The sequence below is a fragment of the Colletotrichum aenigma genome, assembly GCF_013390185.1.
Source record: "Colletotrichum aenigma strain Cg56 chromosome Unknown KSG_Cg56_contig03, whole genome shotgun sequence".
Taxonomy (NCBI): domain Eukaryota; kingdom Fungi; phylum Ascomycota; class Sordariomycetes; order Glomerellales; family Glomerellaceae; genus Colletotrichum; species Colletotrichum aenigma.
This window is the reverse complement of record NW_023500909.1, coordinates 5,705,931-5,726,104: the sequence shown is the minus strand read 5'-3', so window position 1 is coordinate 5,726,104 and position 20,174 is coordinate 5,705,931. Positions and strand designations below refer to the sequence as shown.

At 51.7% G+C, this 20,174-nt stretch overlaps 5 protein-coding genes across 5 annotated transcripts; 3 read left to right on the top strand and 2 right to left on the bottom strand.

Moving 5' to 3' along the window:
• Nucleotides 1–303: 303 nt before the first annotated feature.
• Nucleotides 304–2,066, top strand: CGCA056_v005516 (uncharacterized protein; the record flags this gene model as incomplete). The annotated part of the gene is made up of 4 exons (XM_037320768.1): nucleotides 304–898; nucleotides 965–1,080; nucleotides 1,140–1,814; nucleotides 1,866–2,066. 4 exons carry the CDS (start codon nucleotides 304–306, stop codon nucleotides 2,064–2,066), a joined length of 1,587 nt encoding a protein of 528 aa, XP_037180932.1.
• Nucleotides 2,067–3,076: 1,010 nt separating this feature from the next.
• Nucleotides 3,077–4,061, top strand: CGCA056_v005515 (uncharacterized protein; the record flags this gene model as incomplete). The annotated part of the gene is made up of 3 exons (XM_037320767.1): nucleotides 3,077–3,569; nucleotides 3,639–3,853; nucleotides 3,936–4,061. 3 exons carry the CDS (start codon nucleotides 3,077–3,079, stop codon nucleotides 4,059–4,061), a joined length of 834 nt encoding a protein of 277 aa, XP_037181154.1.
• Nucleotides 4,062–4,210: 149 nt separating this feature from the next.
• Nucleotides 4,211–6,450, bottom strand: CGCA056_v005514 (LysM domain-containing protein; the record flags this gene model as incomplete). Its single annotated transcript, XM_037320766.1, has 4 exons — nucleotides 4,211–5,090; nucleotides 5,168–5,293; nucleotides 5,367–6,338; nucleotides 6,407–6,450. The coding sequence occupies 4 exons, from the start codon at nucleotides 6,448–6,450 to the stop codon at nucleotides 4,211–4,213; spliced, it is 2,022 nt and encodes a 673-aa protein (XP_037180934.1).
• Nucleotides 6,451–7,491: 1,041 nt separating this feature from the next.
• On the top strand, nucleotides 7,492–11,472 carry CHIT1-2 (Chitotriosidase-1; the record flags this gene model as incomplete). The annotated part of the gene is made up of 10 exons (XM_037320765.1): nucleotides 7,492–7,686; nucleotides 7,754–7,899; nucleotides 7,966–8,324; nucleotides 8,442–8,530; nucleotides 8,587–8,635; nucleotides 8,696–9,022; nucleotides 9,072–9,260; nucleotides 9,319–9,408; nucleotides 9,480–10,079; nucleotides 10,160–11,472. The coding sequence occupies 10 exons, from the start codon at nucleotides 7,492–7,494 to the stop codon at nucleotides 11,470–11,472; spliced, it is 3,357 nt and encodes a 1,118-aa protein (XP_037181156.1).
• A 1,126-nt stretch (nucleotides 11,473–12,598) lies between these two features.
• Nucleotides 12,599–13,396, bottom strand: CGCA056_v005512 (uncharacterized protein; the record flags this gene model as incomplete). The annotated part of the gene is made up of 2 exons (XM_037320764.1): nucleotides 12,599–13,164; nucleotides 13,219–13,396. 2 exons carry the CDS (start codon nucleotides 13,394–13,396, stop codon nucleotides 12,599–12,601), a joined length of 744 nt encoding a protein of 247 aa, XP_037181155.1.
• Nucleotides 13,397–20,174: the final 6,778 nt, after the last annotated feature.

The following is a 20,174-nucleotide window of genomic DNA, read 5'->3' as shown; positions in this document are numbered from 1 at the left end:
TCGACAGTGTGCTTTACATACTTCTCGACTTATCTAGAGCCAGTTTTGAGTTCAGTCTGCTCTAACAGCACCACAACATCATCGGTTGGGACGGGAATTGAAGCGTCCACCAATCTCTCAGATGGCCTCTCCGAGACCCTGTCGGCGTCGTTGGGCCCTTCGCTCTCAGCATCGCCATCCACGATACTGACGGGCGTATCGACAAGACCATTCTCGACAGGACCATCTCAACCTACGCAACCGTCTTCTTTCCTTCTCTCATCCTCATCATCCTTCACCGCCTTGACATTCCCACCGTCCACAATGCTTACCGACACATCCAGGGCAACGTCAACAGGACCAGCTCTATCTCAACAGCCCTCTGCTCTCGGCTCCTCATCAGGACTTCTCCCATCGCCATTCACGTCTAGATCCAACGTCCCAGCTTCGCCAAATCCACCCCAATTCAGTACCACCAGCTCCAACTCTGTTCCCTTACCGTCAGAGTCGGCCGCGACCGTTCAACCCTTGATATTTCTCGTTGTTCCAGGCCCAACACTTGTGAAACGGAGCCTGAGAAGGAGAGTTCTGGGGGGCTTTGTGGTTGAGAATACCAATGAAAATCGCCAAGATTGCAACAACGCAAAACCCTACGACTTGGCCTTTGGACAGCTCTCAATCGATGGTGTTCCTGTGTTCTATGCTGGCGAGAGCTACAAACTTCTCAACGCGGGAGGAACACCGCCAGTGGACTCCGTGACAACCACATTCAGTGTTTCCGAAGGGGTTCTTCAGTTCTCAAACACGATCCTGCCCGTTGATCAGGCAAGCTTCTGCCAGGATCGAACTGCGCAGGTTTATATAACCTTTGCTTCGAGGCCACCTAACTGCGACCCAGTCTCTCTCGTAGCATACACAGGTGAGATTGATTAAAGCCCCGAATTTCTCGACGATCACCCAAGTGCTAATTGCAGAAATCTCTTAGTCGAACAATGTCAAAACGGCCAGATTGTTGTCCCCAGCTCATCTAGTCAGGATATGGGCAGTTCGAGATTGTCGGCCACGAGCTCAAGCCTCGTAGGATCCTCGAGCAGCCCAACAGTCGGTTTGATAACCATAGACCCATCCAGTGTGCCTCCAGGCAGCTTCGTATCACCTAGCACACCGCCGTCAGTCTCAATCACTACATTAGGTTCGATGGCGACGCTGAGCCCGCCCTCAAGCCTTTCATCGTCGTCGCCCTTTCGCAGTGCTTCGCTGTCATCTTTGTCGGCGCCGCCTTCCTTGCCAACATCCCCTTCGCCATCTCTACTTTCGTCGTCGTCGTCGACAACGAGCTCTCTTATTCGAGCGTCAACAGTATCCACCTCGGAGAGTGTCGTAAACCCCACCTCAACCGCAATATCAACGCCGTCTTCGGCAGTTGTTTCCAACCCCCCTTCAATTACTTCATCTACTTCAAGCCTCAACAACAGCTCTTCACTCCTTACGATGAGTCCATCCAGTACTATCCTCGGCTCTTCGTCCATGATGAGCGATTTCTCCTCAGCAAGTCAAACAACACTAATCTCGCCTTCATCACCTGTATCGAGCCTATCGACCGTGTCCAGCTCCTTCACACTATCAAGCTCCTCCGTCACAGTGACTCCTCCGCCAATCTCAAATCCTTCCGGGACCTCCAGATTGAGCGCATCGCCCACGGAAAGCTCTCCGTCAAGTACGGGTTCTTCGCCTGCCTCGACATCCTCGCCAGAATCAAGTTCCTCGCTTGTACTGAGTTCCTCGCCCACAATAGATTCTTTGCCTGTTTCAACTTCCTCCCCGACGACGAGTTCGTCAGCCGTGGCAAGTCCTTCAGTCACATCTACTTCCTTGCCTTTTACTAGTTTCTCGAACACAACGGTTTCTTCGCCCATTTCGAGTTCCGTACCCTTCTCAAGCTTTTCAAACACAACGAGTCCGCCGCCCATACCAAGTCCTCCATCCGCCACAAGTTCTACCTCTTCATCGATGAGCTCAACTTCTTCATCCACTGGACCTGGACAAACCTTTTGCGCTACCGGGAACATGATGATCAGACGAGCTAATGCTTACAAAAAGCGGAATCCGTCTTCCGACTTGCCAGAAACGCTTGAAAGTCTTTTTCTATGGGTTCAACCACGTAAAAAGCTCGGTTTCTGGATTAAATGGCTAAGACGATAGGCGTCCGAAAGAAGGAGACTCGAACACATTGAAATAAATCATATGTAACAAAGAATATCAGACAACCGTTGGGAGTTTATTAGTAAGAGTACAAAGATACAAACGTCGTTTGAATAAATATCGTCCTATAGCGGCCGTGCCGTAGGCTGTTCTGGAAATTCCACATACATGCATAACAAACTCTTTTCTACTCTCTTTCAAACATCACTCGTCACCGGCGTCAGCCGGTCGTCAAATCAAGGAACTAATTCTCTTTGTTCACGATAATGCTTTTAGTTTGCGCATTGACGTTCTCGGCCGCCTTTTCCAGCTTGTTCTACAATGATGCCAGGTGGCTTCGAATTTGAGGATTGCTGAGAGCCTATGTTCTGGCGCCCAATCCAGCCTCATGCTACAGAGAGCAGGGTGAGCCAGGTAGGAAATCGACTTGTGGGACAGGTCACTGTTATCGATACTTATATGGCTGTCACAGGCGCTAGTGGAAAGAAGTATATCAGGGAGTTTGGCACGGTGTTGCTCTAGTGGAGAGAGCAAGAAAATACGGGCAAATAGAAGTGTGCGAGCGTTCGTCTACAATTATTTTTCTCGCTTTGGATGCACTGAGATGTCGAAAAGAAAACCGCCTTAGGAAGTGGGGTCTGTTCTTTTTCGTCTTTCTTCTTTTCGTTTCCTGTTCTCTATCGTCCCATCGTGAACCTCGTTTATCTGATCACCCCTTGTCGACTAAGCATGCAGGGGGGAGGGGTTGCTTGGACTATTAGCGGCCATCCTGCATGAACCCCGCTTCCTTCTTGCCGCCTTGGAGTAAGCTTATCTTAAGAACTGCCTCCTCCCTGTTTTCAGACTTCAAGAACAGCAAATTTACCCACTCGTCCTCTTTTCAATCTGCGCAACAATGTTTCGTCGCAAGAAGAAGACGCCTGCTCGAGAGCCTCCCCAAGCTTTCGGCTACGACCGAGATGCCGTCGTCTCACTCGTGAAGGGCCACTACCGCCTGCTCGTGGACATGGGCCATCTCCACCCGGAAGCCCTTCAGGCGCCACCCGAAACGGGATGGACCGATGAGGAGCTTAACGTCGACGCGCTGCGGACCCTGGGCCGCTCTGACAAGGTCATTGACCTTTTACGACATCTTCCGTATCCGCGAGCGGGAGCCCCCAGTACTGACGAAGCGGGCGACGACGCGGTGGTCTACTATGAAACGAAGGTACTGTCCTACCTCAGAAACAAGTGGCAGCCGGAAAAGGAGCCAGACCCAAAGTGGCATGAACGGCCTTTTGCCATGCTTGGGTTGGCGCCTTTCGACAAACCATTGCCGCCGCATATGGTATCCTTGACATATGACGAAGCTGCAATCGGAGTGATTTGGCTCATCGATACGGAAAGAGGTTTGGCTTCTTAACATTCATCCTTCCCACATATCTTTTCTGCTGTATAGTATACTAAGAGAAGTGCAGGATGTGTCTATCCTCAGGGCGACGATTACTACCTGTATGATGACGCCCCTGCCGAGGCCGAAGAAGACGCGCCATGGCTCAGCGCAAAGGCGGTTTCATTCCAGACCTTCTTCGAGAAGATGCACAAGGATATCTCAAGTCTGAAGCTAGTCCCAGCACCCGCTGCGGGAAACTTCGGGGCTGCTATTCGAGCGGTGAATGACCCGGATGCCAAGGTGAGCCCCGATCGCGACTACACAGCTCTACCCTGCTGCGTGTGACATCCAAAGGCATCGGGTAGGTACTGATAAATCTCAGGCGATGAAGAAGTTGTACCGTGAATACGGCTGGCCAGACGCCTTCAGAAAAGATGACTTTCTCAGGGCTGCCGTACCTGCTCGCGCAGCCATCTTGGACGACGAGTACGACTGGTCAGACGCGTAAATCAGGTTTGCGGCTCAAACAGAACGCGCACTGGCGTATTTTCGCATCAACGGAGAGAATCGCATGGTAGAATTCAGGTTACAAAGAAGCAGATAGATATTCACATTACAGCGAATCCTCACACTTGAATCCGTGCAGTGTCCAGTTTATCAACTAACAGCAATACAATAGTAATACGTCGGCCAGATCTGCGACCCGCAGTTCTCTCCGGCTGGGCCAAGGACAGGGTTCAACGCGAACAGAACCGACATCTCGATGCCGTTGTCAGTTGCCAGCTGCCAGCAAGAAGCGCCGTCCCCAGCCTGGGCAAATTTGCTGCAATTGTCCGGGATGCCTGCTTGCGTGTTCGACGGCTTGGCCGGAGCGGTGGTGGTCGCTGGCGGCGCCACCGTCGTCGTCGGCGTTCCTGAGCCGGTAGCCACGCCGACGCAGTAGTAGTACGTAGGCCAGATCATGGTACCGCAATTCTCACCAGCGGCGCCCAGCACAGGGTTCCAGCTGTAGAACAGCGCCAGGCCGATGCCCGCGTCGGTGGCGAGCTGCCAGCACCCAGCACCGTCGGCGGCCTGCGTCCACCTGTTGCAGTTGGAGTCTGTTCCCTCGTGTTGCGGCGTCGGTTTTGGGACGGACGAGGCTGTCGCGGACGCGGTCGTTGCCGGGAGACTCTGCGTGGTGGTTGGGCCGGTGGTGCCGTCGCCGGGGACGCCGACGCAGTAGTAATACCCGAGCCAAATCTGGGTTCCGCAGTGCTCGCCGTCGGTGCCCAAGGCCGGGTTGAGTTCCCATAACCTGGTTTGCGTGATCTGCGCGTCGTTGGCGATCTTCCAACATGAAGCGGCGGTGTTCTCCGCCTTGACGAAGCGGTTGCAGTTCGCTGGGATGCCCTCTTGTTTGCGATCGGCCGGGACGGTGGAGGGGTCTGTGATAATGGGGAGAAGCTCGGTGCTGCCCGGACCACCGCGGACAGGCCCGTTGGAGTCGTCGGGGATCTGGTCGTCAGGCGGCTTCACCCAAGTGCCGCCAGGTCGTCTGGAAGGTGAAGAGTTTCAGCAGTCGAGCGCAAAACGGTTGCAAGCTCGTGGGTTCTAGAAGTATGGAATACTCACGAGATGCATAGGTACTGGCTTTCAGTCAAATGATCACAGGCACCCATCAGGTTAGGATTCCAGGTCATAAGCTGTGCAACGCTGATCGGCTCCGTGTCATTTGATATGGCTTTCGAGATGGTATCACTGTTTCAGCGATGGAAACGTTAGCAACTCGTCAAACAGATCTGTTGTTAAGATGCAAGATGATGGTACAAACCAAGTATCTCCGGCGTTGACGCGTAGTAGCTCGCAGGCTTCCGGTACGCAGACAAAGTCATATGAGTAGCAATCTTCCGCATTCGTTGCGAACATGAGCTGGCCCGTTGCGACGCCGTACTCCTCGGCGAGTTCATTGCAGGCCTCGATACCGTCCAGGCTGGCGTACCGAGCATCGACGGCCCGCCCGGTGCAGTTTGTCGGCACCACCGGTTCAGCTGGCTCCGGCTCCGGTTCGGCTTCGTCTGGATCCTCTTCTCCGTCGGGGATCTCTTCATCAATGCCGGGGTCTTCGGTGTCTTCTTCAGGGTCCCACGGGAAGCCGTCATCGCCGACGATGGGAGCGCCCGTGGACGGAATGTCCGTGGGCTCCGGGGTCGTCTCGTTGAGCTCCGAAGCGTAGGGGTACAGCGGAACGGCGCGCGTGGCCAAGGGGCCGACGCTCGTCTGGCAGACCGATTGGATGTCCTGGAATTCGCCAACGAGATAGTCAGAGTGGTCGGTGTCTGGGAGGAACTCTGAGGTGACGCGGCGATAGAGCATGTTAAGGAAACACTCAGAACAGAGCAAATCATCGTCGTATAACGTTGAGATGCGGCTATTCTCAGCGGACACGTTGGCCGGGTTAATGCACCACGGGTCCGCCGGATTTGCTGCGCAGTCGACTTGGACGACGTCCGAGCCGGTCCAGTTGTAGGACGCCGGCAGGCACCATTTGTTGTTCGTATCTCGCAGGCAGGCCATCTCCAGGCCCTCTGCAAACCGGAGACTGAGCGTCTCAGCCGGCACGGCACGGTCGCCGACAACGAGCCAATCTTCCGCGCAAGCGGAGGCCACAGTCTCTGTCCATGTTCGGACGTTGGTCTCGCAGTCTGAGACACACAGGGTGCTGGCATCCTGTTCAGTCCAGTAGACATCGTCGACTTTGACGGTCCACCCGAACAGGTCCTTGTCGCATGGCAAGGTGGTATTGCTGGCGGTATTAGTGTCGTCTGGGCCGACGTAGGTATTTTATGAGGGGGTGGGCGGGGGGGAACTCACAGAGCCTTGACGCAGTTTTCGCTGATACCGAGCATCTCAGCCATCGGCTGGCTAGGAACGAGCGGATAGAGTTGGAAACCCAGCTCGCCCAAGGCGAATGGCAAAAATGCCAGCCTAGTAAGGCCTTGCTGAATTGACCACATCATCACAGACGAAAGAGTGACAGCTTGTGACGGATGAAAGGTGGGCAGGGCAACGACTGCCAGATTGAAATGGGTAGGCTATCCAAGTTTTAAAAAGACCCTTCTTGTCGCCATTGACAAGAGTTTTGATATTCCCGCTCGCGCTGTAAGCGTGGAAATGCGTTGGGCATGTCCCTGGGTCTCCGTTAACCCTTGCCTCGGCTGAGCAGATTGAGACATTTCTCGCCCAGAGCCTAGATCTGGCTCCAAATAGGCACCGATATCATCCTCGTGCCCTCAAATACCACATGTGACTCATGCGCGTCTCGTTAGACGGACGCAATGGTAAGGGGTTTCTGTCCGTGACTTGGTTTCTCGATGATAGCCATGTTGTATCTTGGTCATGAACCACGAGCTCGCATATCAAGCTCATTGCCAAGGCCATCTGGGCCGACCAAAACCAATACCAAGCCCATGGATTCGAATCCTGCTCGCACCCTGCATTTAGAAGCATCTGCAACCCTTCGGTAAGAAAGCGAGCGCAAGGCTGGACCGGGTTGCATCGAGCTGATTCGACAATTTTAACGATAAGCACTAGGCGCTGCAGGTCAGATTTGACTCGTCCAAAGCCTCTGCAAGGGTGGTCAGACATCGCAAGGGCATTCCCGCCCCTAGAGCTGCGGGAACCGATTCACCTGCCGATTAAGGCGCATGAACCCCTGCATTCGGGCGCCGCCGGCAGATGACGAAACGGAACATCGTGACCGACCGAGGGAGATGGGCTCTTCATCTTCAAGTAGAGGATGAATAACGGGAGAAAAAAGATTGAAAAATCTTAAATGACCGTGAACATCCGCACGAGCGACGAAACTCTTGATGTGCGCCCATCCACACAGTCCTTGCCGAGATTCATTCATTTCCCATTTTCTCCGTAACCTCTTCTGCTGGTTGACCTCGGCAGCCATGCGGTTTCTCCAGGTTTCATGGGTCACTTTGGTCCTGTCCACTCTTTCACGTCACGTCGTCGCAGAATCTTATTTCGCCCTCAACTCAGCTTACGGTCTTTTGCAGAACACTGTCGCTGCTGAGGACCTAGAGCTTCCCGTGGGAACTTGCAACGCTAACACGCCATGTGTGAACGGTGCCTGCTGTAGTGGTGTAAGTTATTGGTCTTCTTTATGCCTATCCCTGGTATGTTAACTAACCCTTCTGTCTTCCCACGTAGAACGGCAGCGGTCTATGTGGCTACTCTCCAGCGGAATGCGGTGCTGCCAACTGCACTTCCAACTGCGATGCTAAAGCCGAGTGTGGCCAGTATGGCAAGCCTGGGAAACAGATTTGTCCCCTTGGCGTATGTTGCTCCGAGTTCGGGTAAGCCATTCTGTCGTCATCTCCCTCGGATTGAGTCTGAAGGTAGATTAACATCGCTTGCGATAGCTTCTGTGGCTCAACCTCGGAGTTCTGCGATGCCGGCTGCCAAAAGGGCTTCGGCGGCTGCGGTGATTTGAAGCGGCCGTCCTGCAGCAAGGACGGTGGCAGCATCAACAAGCGCTCTATAGGTTACTACGAGTCCTGGGCCAACACCAGAGCCTGCAGCGCTGTCTCCCCCGAGGACCTCAACTTGGACGGTCTCACGCATATCAACTTCGCCTTTGTCTTCTTCGACCCGTCTTCGTTTCAGATCGTTCCCATGGACAAGAACGCCGGCACCCTCTTGAATCGGTTTACCAAGCTCAAGGAAAAGAAGGCTGGCTTACAGACCTGGGTCAGCGTCGGCGGATGGTCTTTCAATGATCGTACGTGCAATTGCTTCTTCTTATTCGCCCTCCTCATCCAAGACTTCTGCCTTTCGGTTCTATTCCCAAGTAGGTTTCATTCCAAAGTAACCCAGCTGACTTGATTCTCTCTCATAGCTGGCCCTTATCAAAAAGCCTTTAGTACAATGGCATCGAGCGCTGGGAACAGGAAGATGTTCATCGATGGCCTCATCAAGTTCATGGAGGTGAGAGTGTAGCCTGCCCGGATAACAAGTTGGCGCTAATCTTCTTTATTACCCAGAGCTATGGCTTTGACGGCATGGATCTGGATTGGGAATACCCAACCGCTGGTGAGCTTTTCCAGTAGTAAAGACCCGAGAAACCTCATGAAGCTGATTTCTGTGCAACAGATGACCGTGGTGGCACCGCAGATGACACCGCCAACTTCGTGTTGTTGTGCAAAGAGATCAAGGCGGCGTTTGGCACTCGCTTTGGCTACTCCATCACTCTGCCAGCATCCTACTGGTACCTGCAGAACTTTGACCTTGCCGGCATGCAGCCGTTTGTTGATTGGTTCAACATAATGTCTTATGATATTCACGGCGTGTGGGATGCCGCCTCGAAATTCGTTGGTCCTATCGTCGCTCCGCACACTAATCTCACGGAGATCGATTTGGGCTTAGATCTTCTCTGGCGCGCGGGCCTCAAACCCGAGAAAGTTGTGCTCGGTCAAGGGTGTATGTATTTCTGGTTATTGAATACTCACATAAACTGACTTCGATATAGATTACGGCCGCTCGTTCACCTTGAAGGATCCCAATTGCAACAAGCCCAATGGCGTTTGCCAGTTCTCAGGCGGAGCCAAGGAAGGCCCGTGTTCCAAGGCGTCTGGCATTCTCACCTTGCAAGAAATCTTTGATATTATCAAGGAAAAGAATCTGAAGCCTCAGTTTGATGAGAAGGCAGGAGTCAAATGTGATTATATCCCCGGCGTATGCGAAAAGGTTTGATAACCATTCTGACAGGAAGACAGGGATTCATTGGGACAGTGATCAGTGGGTGTCATATGACGATTCCCAGACTCTAATGATGAAGAAGTCATTTGCAAACTCTCGTTGCCTAGGTAAGTAAAACAGGTGGGAGGTGACCTGCGCTATTGTTGAGATGAACAGAGCTGATTGGATATTATTGTAGGTGGCTCCATGATTTGGGCTCTGGACCAAGTCGACCAATCGAGCAAGAGTCTACAGTATCCAGAAGACTGGTCGGACGAAGAGATCTCTCTCTCGGAAGACATGATCGCCGACGAAGAAGTCAAGGGTGTCTGCTACACCACCAAGTGCGGCGAGTCTTGCCGAAAGGGTGACCATGAAGCATCGCAGATGAACGGGCAGCCAGGCCTTTCCACCATGGATCGGTGCCCCAAGAACAAGTTTCGCCGACTCTGTTGCAATAAGGGTACCACCATGGGCAAGTGCCGCTGGAGAGGCTACCGAGGACTTGGCCTTGCGTGCACTGGAGGCTGCGCTGATCTAGAAACGGAAATTACACAGAACACCAACCATCACAGCGACAAGGAGGACCAGACCTGCAGCGGAGGCACCCAGAGCTACTGCTGTGCAGGCTTCATGCCACCCATCAGCAAGGAGCAGATGGAAGAGAAGATCAAGGACGAAGCAGCTGACGCTGCTATTGCCGCAGCTGAAACGTTGGCTCTGGAGGTCGCCGCCAAGGCATTCTGCAGAATCGCGATCACGGCGGCCCTCACCCCCTTGACCTTCATTCCTATCGTCGGTAAGTTCAACAGTCTACTTTCGTTGAGCCGAATATGTTTCTCCGCGGAAGTGCCTACTAACAACTCCGCTCTTCGTCAGGCTGGATCATCCGTCTTGCAATTCAGGCTGCCGTTCCTGCACTTGCCAACCTCTGTGCCAAGGGCATCGTCAAGGGCGGCAAGTCTGTCTTCAAGTTCCGAGGCAAGGACTACGACGTCAAGCTGGATAAGCCACTCACCACCAAAAACGACCGCGGCGACCGAGGCAAGTCAGACAAGGCGGACGAGAAGGACGGCCACTGCGACCTGAAAGACACCAAGCGTCTGGCCAAGCGCGCAGCTCTCCGTCCCAAATCGGAGACGTCAACACGAACTATCCAGATGCGTCAGACAGTCACGAAGACGTGCAACGGCGCGTTATATCCCCAGCCTTGTCTGCACTATCAGTCCGTGATCCAAAACCAGAATGGTATGGCCGCCCTGACCTGCACGACAGCGGCCGGCGGCGGCGGCATCAGGCCCGTCGTTGAAAAGTACAGCAAGGACCATCATACTAAGTGGATCAATGGGTGGATGCAGTCCGCAAACATCAACTGCCAACGCGACGAGTACCCTCCGGCCGCTATCTGGCAAGGACGCGACATGAGACAATGGATCCGTCTCGTGCCCGGAGCACAGAACGGAGGTGCCGGTCAGCTCTTCAGGGGCGTCTGTCCCGCCAAGTACAAAATGTCGCCCGAGCAGAACAAACGCCTCCTCAGGGTCGTCCGCAATTGCAAACGCCTTGTCTCCAAGTACGTGGTGACCCGGACGGCGACGACGAAGGTGATGAAGATGAAATTCATCAATATGCCGAATCTCGCAGACGACGGTATCCCTGACAACCCGTGCTATCCCAAGACCCTCATCGATGACCCGGGATTCGCGCTGATGACCAACGACCCCTGGTACAACGCCCACCCGGCCAGCAAGCGAAACACCCGCTTGTATCGAAATGCACCTGGGGCCAATATCATCGCTGGCAAGACCAACCGCCCGGGCTACAACAAGAGAGACGACGAGGAAGACTTTAACCCGGAACACTTCAATCCCGACGATGTGTGGGTGGACGAAGGTAACTCCACGCGCAAGGCAACCGATGGGGAAGTGCTTGACCACCTGGGCTTTTTGCGCTGCGAGAACGGCGACTGCGAGGCGGAGCTTGGCGATCTCGGGGTCAAGTCCCTGCCTTTCATCAACCCCAGCTCTACTGTGCCTATTGAGGTCGTGGCGTATGCTACGCCGGCGGACGCTCTTCCTACATCGCTCGCCAACGTGCTAGAGACGGCATCATCGATCCATGAGGAGGTTAGGTCACTGATCACGCCAGCACCGCAGTTGGAGTACGAGTACGAGGTGGAATATGAAGACTAATTTATCTCAGTCGAATTTGGGTGTATATTGCACATGTGTATTGGCATCATCATGAGTCCGTGTTCAGAGTTTAGTTGAGATTAACAAAGCTCTTGATACGATCACTACTAAGCCTAATGTGCGAGGACCTGCATGTGTTGCAATGCGGCGTTGTATTATCGAGTCATTATGATTGAAGACAGCGGCCCGGATCACCTCGTCGATCTCAAAACCCGCATCTTGTAATCTTCAACCCTCAAGCCGGACACTATCACACAATGTATTACAAAGAGAGCAACCTCTTTCAGGGTTGACGCAACAACTCTACCTCCATCGAAGACCTCAAGGTCCAGCGGTACAGCTTCAATGGTTATTACTCCTTTCATTACGACTGCGATAAGATGACTCTTGAGGGAAACCGTGTGGCCACATTCATGGTGTATCTCACCGATTTGTGCACTGGCGGGGGCACTAACTTTCCCCGCGTCGACAAGCCAGTTGACCAGCGATGGTTTGGCATCATAGACTGCGAGGAGACAGAGTACGAAGGAGCTACCTTCAAACCAGTTGCTGGTTCGGCGGTCTACTGGGAGAATATGCATGTCAACAGCAGCTTTCATCGTGGTGTGCGACATGCATCTCTGCCGGTGAATCTGGTGACCAAAGTGGATTGAATATTTGGTTTTGGGATATGAACTGGAGGTCCTTTGAGTAGTGAGTCTAGTGCTAATGGTATTCTCATATATGACGTGCTCCAACGTTTTACTAACTCCCTTGCCTATCATGCAATACCCATGAGCAACGTCTTAGAAGCGCATGCTTTCATTTGATGCATAATAGACTGCGGAAATCTGCCTGGAGATTTGCGACTTTTACTCGGTAAAGCAGCAATGCATTCATCTCATGCAGATATGCGCTGAATTTCACTCTCACTGTATGTTTCTTGTTTGCATAGCTACTAGTAATGGTCAGATGTCACAGTTTCCACCGATTCAAAGAATTGCGACGACACTTCATTTGATACAAAACCTATCCCAATCAAACTCTTGATCGTTCCTTTCCCCGATAGTTGTGCGAAACACAGTTCGAACTTCCAGCCCGTTGGAATCTACACACGTGTTGCTGGTTTAACCCATTTCTCAGCTACTCAGCCATGATGACCTCCTTTGGCTGCTGCTTCTTTCTTTGCTCTCGATGCCTTCGATGCCTTCGAATTGGCGGATTCGACTGAATGCCACGAGTCGAGAGAGTGCTGGCCGTTTACACCTAAGTCACCTCTGTCCTGACGCAAGTGATTCAGATCGTGGTTGTAATCATCCTTCTTTGTGTTGACTTCTCCTCTTGATGCCCTTGAGCCGGGGAGCTTTGGTTGGCCCTCCTTCACTTTTTGCGCCTTGCTGTTCCTGGAGCGCTGAGAGTCTAGGGAGCTCTGGCAGCCTCGACCACACTTTTTAGCATTTTGTTTGTCGAGGTTATTGATGTACTTGGCGTCGTTCGGTTTCAGTTGATCCCTATGAAACTTCTTGTCGTCGGCCTTGATCTGAGCTTTCGAGGGCTTTTTGTCCCTTGGGGCGATGAAAGGGGCATTATTGAGATGGACGTCAGCTACGTCCTTGTCGTGTTGCTGATTGGACAACCCGGCATCTTGATTATCTAAGACAAGGGGATCAAGCGCGGCCTCGTCCCTAGGTTGAATGTCGGGCTCATCGGTGACTAGGTAGGACGTCAGAACCAGTTGCACAGGTCTTGAGGCTCTTTCAACTTTACCTTCTTCCCCTGCTTTGATATCAATAGCGATGGGGAGTTTGCCATGTCTGAACACTGGCGCCCAGTTATAAGGGCGTTCGGGGGCAACGTCGGGGGAAACGTCGGGGGAGATGACAATAGGATGTGCAGTTACAGAAGCTGCAAGAGCCTCTAAGAGGACAATGGTAGCGAAGAGCATTTTTGTAGAACCGGCTTTCACCTTTTCGTGAAATGGGAATATAAGATGACAGAGGGCTAAGATACGTTGCAGACACAGAGAGCTAATACCATCATTAGGTGGGTTCAATGCTGCTTAAATCTTTTATACCGAGATTCTTTTCTGTTGAGAAAAGGATAAGCTTCATTTCATGCATGACTCGCCCCCACGCGACCGGAGAAAACATCGACTTGAAGAACAGCTAACCATCCGGTTAAGATTCCTGTTAGCGCGGATATTGAGTTGAGCTAGAGCTTTTGTGTTGTTCCTGACATAGAGTTACGCTAGAGCAGCGACGACAAAATGCGGCATTTCTAACGAGCAAAACTTGCCGAAATAGCATGTTCAGACAGAAAATCAGTTCCTAGCAAGCTTTTAGCCAGCTGTGGTGGGGTGACTGGTCTCGCCCGCCTGTCGAAACCTTAAGGGATGAGCTGGTATTTGAGAAGACCATAGAAGCCGAGATAGGCGTATTACCCCTCTCCACCTCCTCATTCACCAATGATCCTCGCTGACCCAATTCTCCGCAGTCCGCCTCAAAGCAGTCGACATCACATAATTCAACTACATCCCTACCCTCACTCCGCATACCGTCAATGCCATCACAGACGAGGGAGGAGACCCCACGTAAGATATGACGCGGTCGATAACTTTGTAAGCGGCGGGCTGTTCCGGTACAGCGCCGAACAGGCGATGAGCCGATAGATCGCAACGTGCGGTCTTGAACGATGATTTCAAGCTTGGCTTTCGCTGGAATAGTGGGGTTCATGGATGTGCGGGGGATTTCCGATTTGAACCTCAGGCTTTTATCACCCCGCAAACAAGTAAGGCATATCAAACTTACGCCTGTTCAGAGAACAGTAAGCGCATCTGGATTTCTTGGTCGGTCGCCGAAAAACGGCCGTCGAAAATCTAGATCAGTGCCTAGGCTCGAACTCTTGTTGTAAACCTTGCAAGCCATATGACCTCAACTATGAGCTTATGATTCTTGCATGATCCACTAGTACAACCTGAGTTCGCGGGCACATGTGTGGAAATCTCCGAATAATGCTTACTTCCTGAATACTGCAATTTAATTTGTAGGCAAGAAGATGTGGGCCATCGTGGTGTAGTGACATGCACATGGCAAGGTTTCGAGAGCCCAGAGGTCGCTAGTTCAATTCCAGCCACCGGCACACAAAGTCCATGCCTCATGAATCTGCGGCCTGTGACGACTCCCAGCTCACGCTGCTCACTCTGATCGCGCGGGTTTCGGGCGGCGGATAGTCCGGCTGGACTTGAACGACAGAGTGGCAACTGAAATAGATGAGATAACTCGGAAAGGGGGCCCGCGTGGCGATAAGCCAGCAGTTGATCATGGGCATTTCTAGCGTTCTAATGATCACTTCTAGAAGCAGATCTTAAAACAAGGAAGGTGTTCTTAGCTGCTTATGGCTCCTCGCAGCTGACTCTAACCCGAGTGACAATCGAACACAGTTGAGGAGACAACTTGTGTCATTGACGAAATCTGAGATCGACCAGTTCGCGGCCGCATGTGCGAGATTAGAAGCTGCTCCATTTTCTCAAGCGCATATTGTTGACCCTTTCCCCACGAACGAGCCTCGACGTTCACTATTTTCCACCGATGAAGTTCCAATCCCCGAGTCCACAACATGCGCGCTAAGCTGCCTTGTATGGGTTATTGATAGTGACAACGATTTACTCCTCGTAGACAGGAATCGCTCGGCGGTCGCCAGAGGGTGAGTTGGGAGTTGGAGGCTTTACTCGTCAGTTTGCAATCTCAATCGGCGTATACTGCGCAACCTAGGGCCGTGGAGCTCATTGCCAGAGCGGGTGTCAAGATCAGCCAATTTGACCACCGCGGGGGCGGCGAGAACAAGGCTGAGGCCACTCAAACGAGCGAAGAGGGTGGAGGTCTTGAATTACATGATTGGAAGTTCTTTAGTTTGAAAGATGAGGGGCGGATGATAGTTGATTTTCTTGGGATAAGATTGTGATGAGGAGATGAGATGTTGGAGGCATGGAGGCTCTCGAAGGTCTTATATTTCACCTAGAAGATACGTGCCTCATTGTTTCTGTGAAGTCGTCATCGCTTTCTAAGCTTTGGCTGGAATTTTCCTTCTCAGTTGTAGCATAGAGCCATCAACTATCTCCACTGTCAATGGGGTAGCTGCCGGGTTCGTGATATCTCACTCAGCGGGTACCCATTCATCGTCTGGGGACGACTTCGAGCTGATAGTGCAGAAATCCTGATAGACCCGAGGTTCAATGTGCCCCATCTGTATTGCAGCATTATTGGCCGATCGCTCTCAGAGACAAAGACAGGGAAGTGCGTCATCAGTACTACAACTGGATCGAGACCATCTTCACACTGAAATATAATGACACCACAGACTACATCATTGCGGCGCTTGACAACGGTTTAATGTCTGCCGCACCCTATGACATTGATTTCAGAGAAATGTCAAAAGTAATTGAGAAGCTGTTCCACCCCAACCTGATGCTGGCTGCATAGCAAAGCACACCTTCAGCTCGCAGGCCCTTTATCTTGTGGGTCACAAACATCTCTCCCCTGCGTCTTTTCTTTGCTGACGAAAGTGACAGGAAAATAAACCTCCCCTGCAAGACTGGTAAGGGTGACAGAGATGACGCTCTCTGGCCATTCCTACCCGCAGACGCCCATGAGAGGGCTGCCGCATGCTACAACGGCGCGCTGTTCTACCTGCTCGATATCAGGAATCAGGGTGTTGAGTTGAGCATAAGTCAGCCCTCTATCAAGCCCAGTGAGAACAACTCTATCACAGCTCTGTTTGGTACTGATACCATGGATGGAAAACAATGGGGAGGTGTGACCAAGGAGGACTTTGCTTTGTAGCTGCAGTCTACGATGGATGGCTTGAGGGTGGCCGAATGAACAAACTTCAGTCCTGACTACACCAACATTCAGCAAAGCGAGAGGTCGCCGTTATGGTTTGGCAACGGCATCAGGCTTTCAGGGTATGTAAAAATGCCTCTATGCAACAACCTATATACGATTGTGGCCAACATCGATGTTGGTGAGCCGGAGAGCGACCCATCGTGGCCTTACGCCGCGCTGCGTGTCATCAAGTCGTCACAGAGATCATTGGAGAAAAGACCTCGGCAGCTATTGTTTTACATTGTCAGTACCGTCATACCCACCCGAACATAGTCTTAGCTTGTTCTTCAAGAGAATCAAAAGTAAGCGATGATCTTTAGCAAATATCTAGTACGCTCAAGTGCTACGTCAATATGTTTTTAAGCTTGCTTATTCGGCAAACGAAGGATTATTGATGCCACGGCTGTGCTTCCTCAAACTCACGTTTTACAGCTGTGGAACAACACGACGACGACCTGGTTTGAGAGGTAGATGGTAAGCTTCATCGGTCAAACAACGAAATTTTACGGCTAAATCCTTCTGTTTTTCCCGGCTCTGGTATGCTGACGCCGAATCTGACGCTTTCCATTCCATGGACTGAGACATGTCAGCCTTCTCCTCGGCCCTTCTCCCGAGAGGCTGCTTATGCGATATGATGTTCCGGAAGTAGTAAAACCTTACTCCCATTTCCCTCGCGGGATAAAACGTTCAAGCCTTCCGCAAGCCACTGGAGCCTTGGCCGAGACTCCCGGGCGCGAGTAAGTTGGTACCTTTGGTATTGATATTTTAGGGCGGCTGTCATTGTGGGGAACTCGCACAAAGTTTACAGCGGTTTGCGTCTTCAAGGCATATCCGTCATTCATGTGCCCGCCAAGGGAGCGAATGGCTATTCTGTCTTACGCCCGTGACTATGGCGTCGAGGCTGGCACTTGGCGAGGCATATACGAACTGCCGACACCCGACAGCTACCCAATAGGGTTAAAAGGATGGCATCATGAGTAATCTTGCCATGTTTGCGAAAACGCCATCATTCTATGCCCTAGAACAGGGACCTTGTGGGATACAAGTGTGACGTCTATAAAGCCAAATAGGTACCCCTTACAAGACAAGAAATCATCACAAACATAAAATAATTACCTTCACAATTTCTTCAATCTAAAACGAAACCACCTCGCACAAAAATGCAGTTTTCATCGGTTGTTTTTACTCTCTTTGCTGCCGCGGTCAACATCCAGGCTTCCCCCCTTTCAGAGCGTCAAATTCCAGGAGGGCCCAATGCCAACTGCTGCGGCTGCGATTTCAACAACAAGTCCCATGTCTGCACGGTCCCACCTCCAGGCGGCTGCTTTACCGCTGCAGTTATCTGCCCTTTCAACCCAAACCCTGCAACAGAGGAGATGTGCTGCTGCTGCGACCCAAGCATCCCCGCCATGAGGTGTAAGCCAGTCGCCAAAAACCAATGCTTCTGTCCAGCAGTTGCGTGTCCTTTCTCATGGGATGCTGCTTTCTTGCCTGCAAACTCTCAGGTTTCGGCCTCCCCCTAAGCTTTCACGATCTCTAGCAAGTTGTGGAAGATTTCAGCAAATCCTCCGGCTTGGGCCTCGATTTCTTGGGTTCAAATATTTTTGGAACGCTTCTTTCGATATTTTGATTCAGTTCTTTGCGAGGGTAGCTTGAAATTCGGTTTTGGGCATGGGGGGCAAGAGTCTTCAAGGATTGCTCAGCTGCTGGTTTCGGTTCATCCTTGTATCAAAGAAGCACTATCTCAAGCTGTTATCTCTGTTGCAGAACTTTCCTACCTCATTATCTTCAATGGCAAGCTAGCTTCAGCCTTCATTTCAAAGCCGATGACAGTGTAGAACGATACTTGTAGGAAGAGACCTTAAATCCCTTGGGTGGCCCTCATGTGTATGAAAAGCCATCGAAGGTATTTGTCCGAGGCGTTTGGCACATACCTAGTTCGTCAGACCGAATGAAGGATGCTGATCAGGTTTATCCAATTGATAGTTCAGAAGCACCTCGAAGATCATCTTCTCGGGCTGCCGTGATGTAAGAATTGTCACAATGGGTGTATGGGCGTTCGAAGAGCAAAATCCGGATGCTGAGTATTCATAAAACCCCAACCCTCGGGCAACTGAAATTGTAAAAACCCGTTTCTGGTTATCTGCCGCCCACTTCTCACGGCCTAACACCGATGTCACTGACTTTTCCAAGACTTCTGGAATCATCGGGGACTTGGCATTAGCTGCCAAGTTGACGAAATTAGCACCTGCACAACCTTTACGAGCTTTCTCTCAAACAGGCAAAGGTGTTGAAAGGCTTGAGACATCCACTCACCATAACCCGGATTGTAAGAGTAAGGATCAAATAAAAAGTGGCTATTTAAGCAGAGACATGTCCTGATACGGATTTCCACAATCGCAATCACTGTTCATGTCTTTACGGCCTCGATTCTTCTGCTACATTTGTCTCTTGCTCAATCACGGTCTAACCTCACCACCACCATGCAGCTTTCAAAGTTTCTCGGCTTCGGCATCACCGTCGCGGGCACCATTCAAGCCGCGACCCTTGGAGGCCGTCAAGACTTTTGGGGAGATGCAGACTGCTGCAGTTGCAGCTACGACGTTGAAGGATGGATTTGCAAAGTTCCTGGCGCAGATGGCTGCAGTGCCATACCGGATACTCGCTGTCCTTTCAGGCCCAACGAGGAGAAGACGCTGTGCTGCTGCTGCGATCCTACTCCGGGGAACGAGTCAACAAAGTGCTCGCTCGTTGAACGAGATGCGGGGTGCAACTGTCCGGCAGTCAGATGCCTGCATAACTTCGGCAAATACATGCTTCCGCCCTGGGTTCAGGGTTGATGCAACATGGCTCTGGGTAGTGGCGCCTGTAATGCCACAGGTCGATGATGCAAAGAAGTGGTATTTTGACCGTCCCAGTCTGGGTTCTTGTTGAGAAAGCTGGTAACTTAGGGCTGGCTTTCTATCATGTGGAACCTATTGTAGTCCAAGACCGAATCTAAACACTGTCTTCGGCATAGCCTGCCGAATCCTAACAGTCTCCCGTCAGCCGACCGGTCAAACTCGCTACGTGCAAGCATTCACATTCTCTACCGTTCTTTACTCCTTCGCGATTTGCCGATGCATTTTCAGGCTGTGATATTCCGATTTTCCACTTTCTGCCTCTGTGAATGTACACATTAGTTGTATGAGATGTGCTGCACGATAGTGAGATTGATGCTTGACAGATTTCGGAGTGATTACCATTGAGGATTGTTGCTTTACACTGGACGGGTCGCATGTCACACACTGTAGTGTGTACGACTTCGATTGACTCACTTGGGTTAGATCTTACTCAGCCTGTAAATCACAAGCTGATTATCTGACAACAGCCTCAATAGCCTATGCGTTTTGTCGGTGCTGAAGGATTCCCAGGGAGCAGTGCTCAAGGCTTTCAAGACATGGACCCCAAACGACGTCAGGCTGAGGGATTCGGCAGCAAAGTCGGCGGATCAGGTGATTCTTTTCAATGCGATCATTGCCACCGGACGTCTGCACGAAATTGACGAATCCAGTAAAATGAATCAAGCAACTAAACACGGGCAATTGTGGAACCTCTAGAAAGGAAACGGCTTCCTGGTGGTCTGTTCAAGACGCTACCAGGTATATAAACCCGAGCAAGCATCCAGTCGATAGGTAGAGGTTTAATATCAACAAGCGCAGCTTTTCACAGTATCAACGGAATTACAACCTCTATCAAAAGACTATCTTTCTACACAATCAGGTTGCACGACACTCCGACACCATGCATTTTGCGCGCATCATTCTCGCCATCACTGCGGCTGCTGGCAGCATTCAAGCCTCC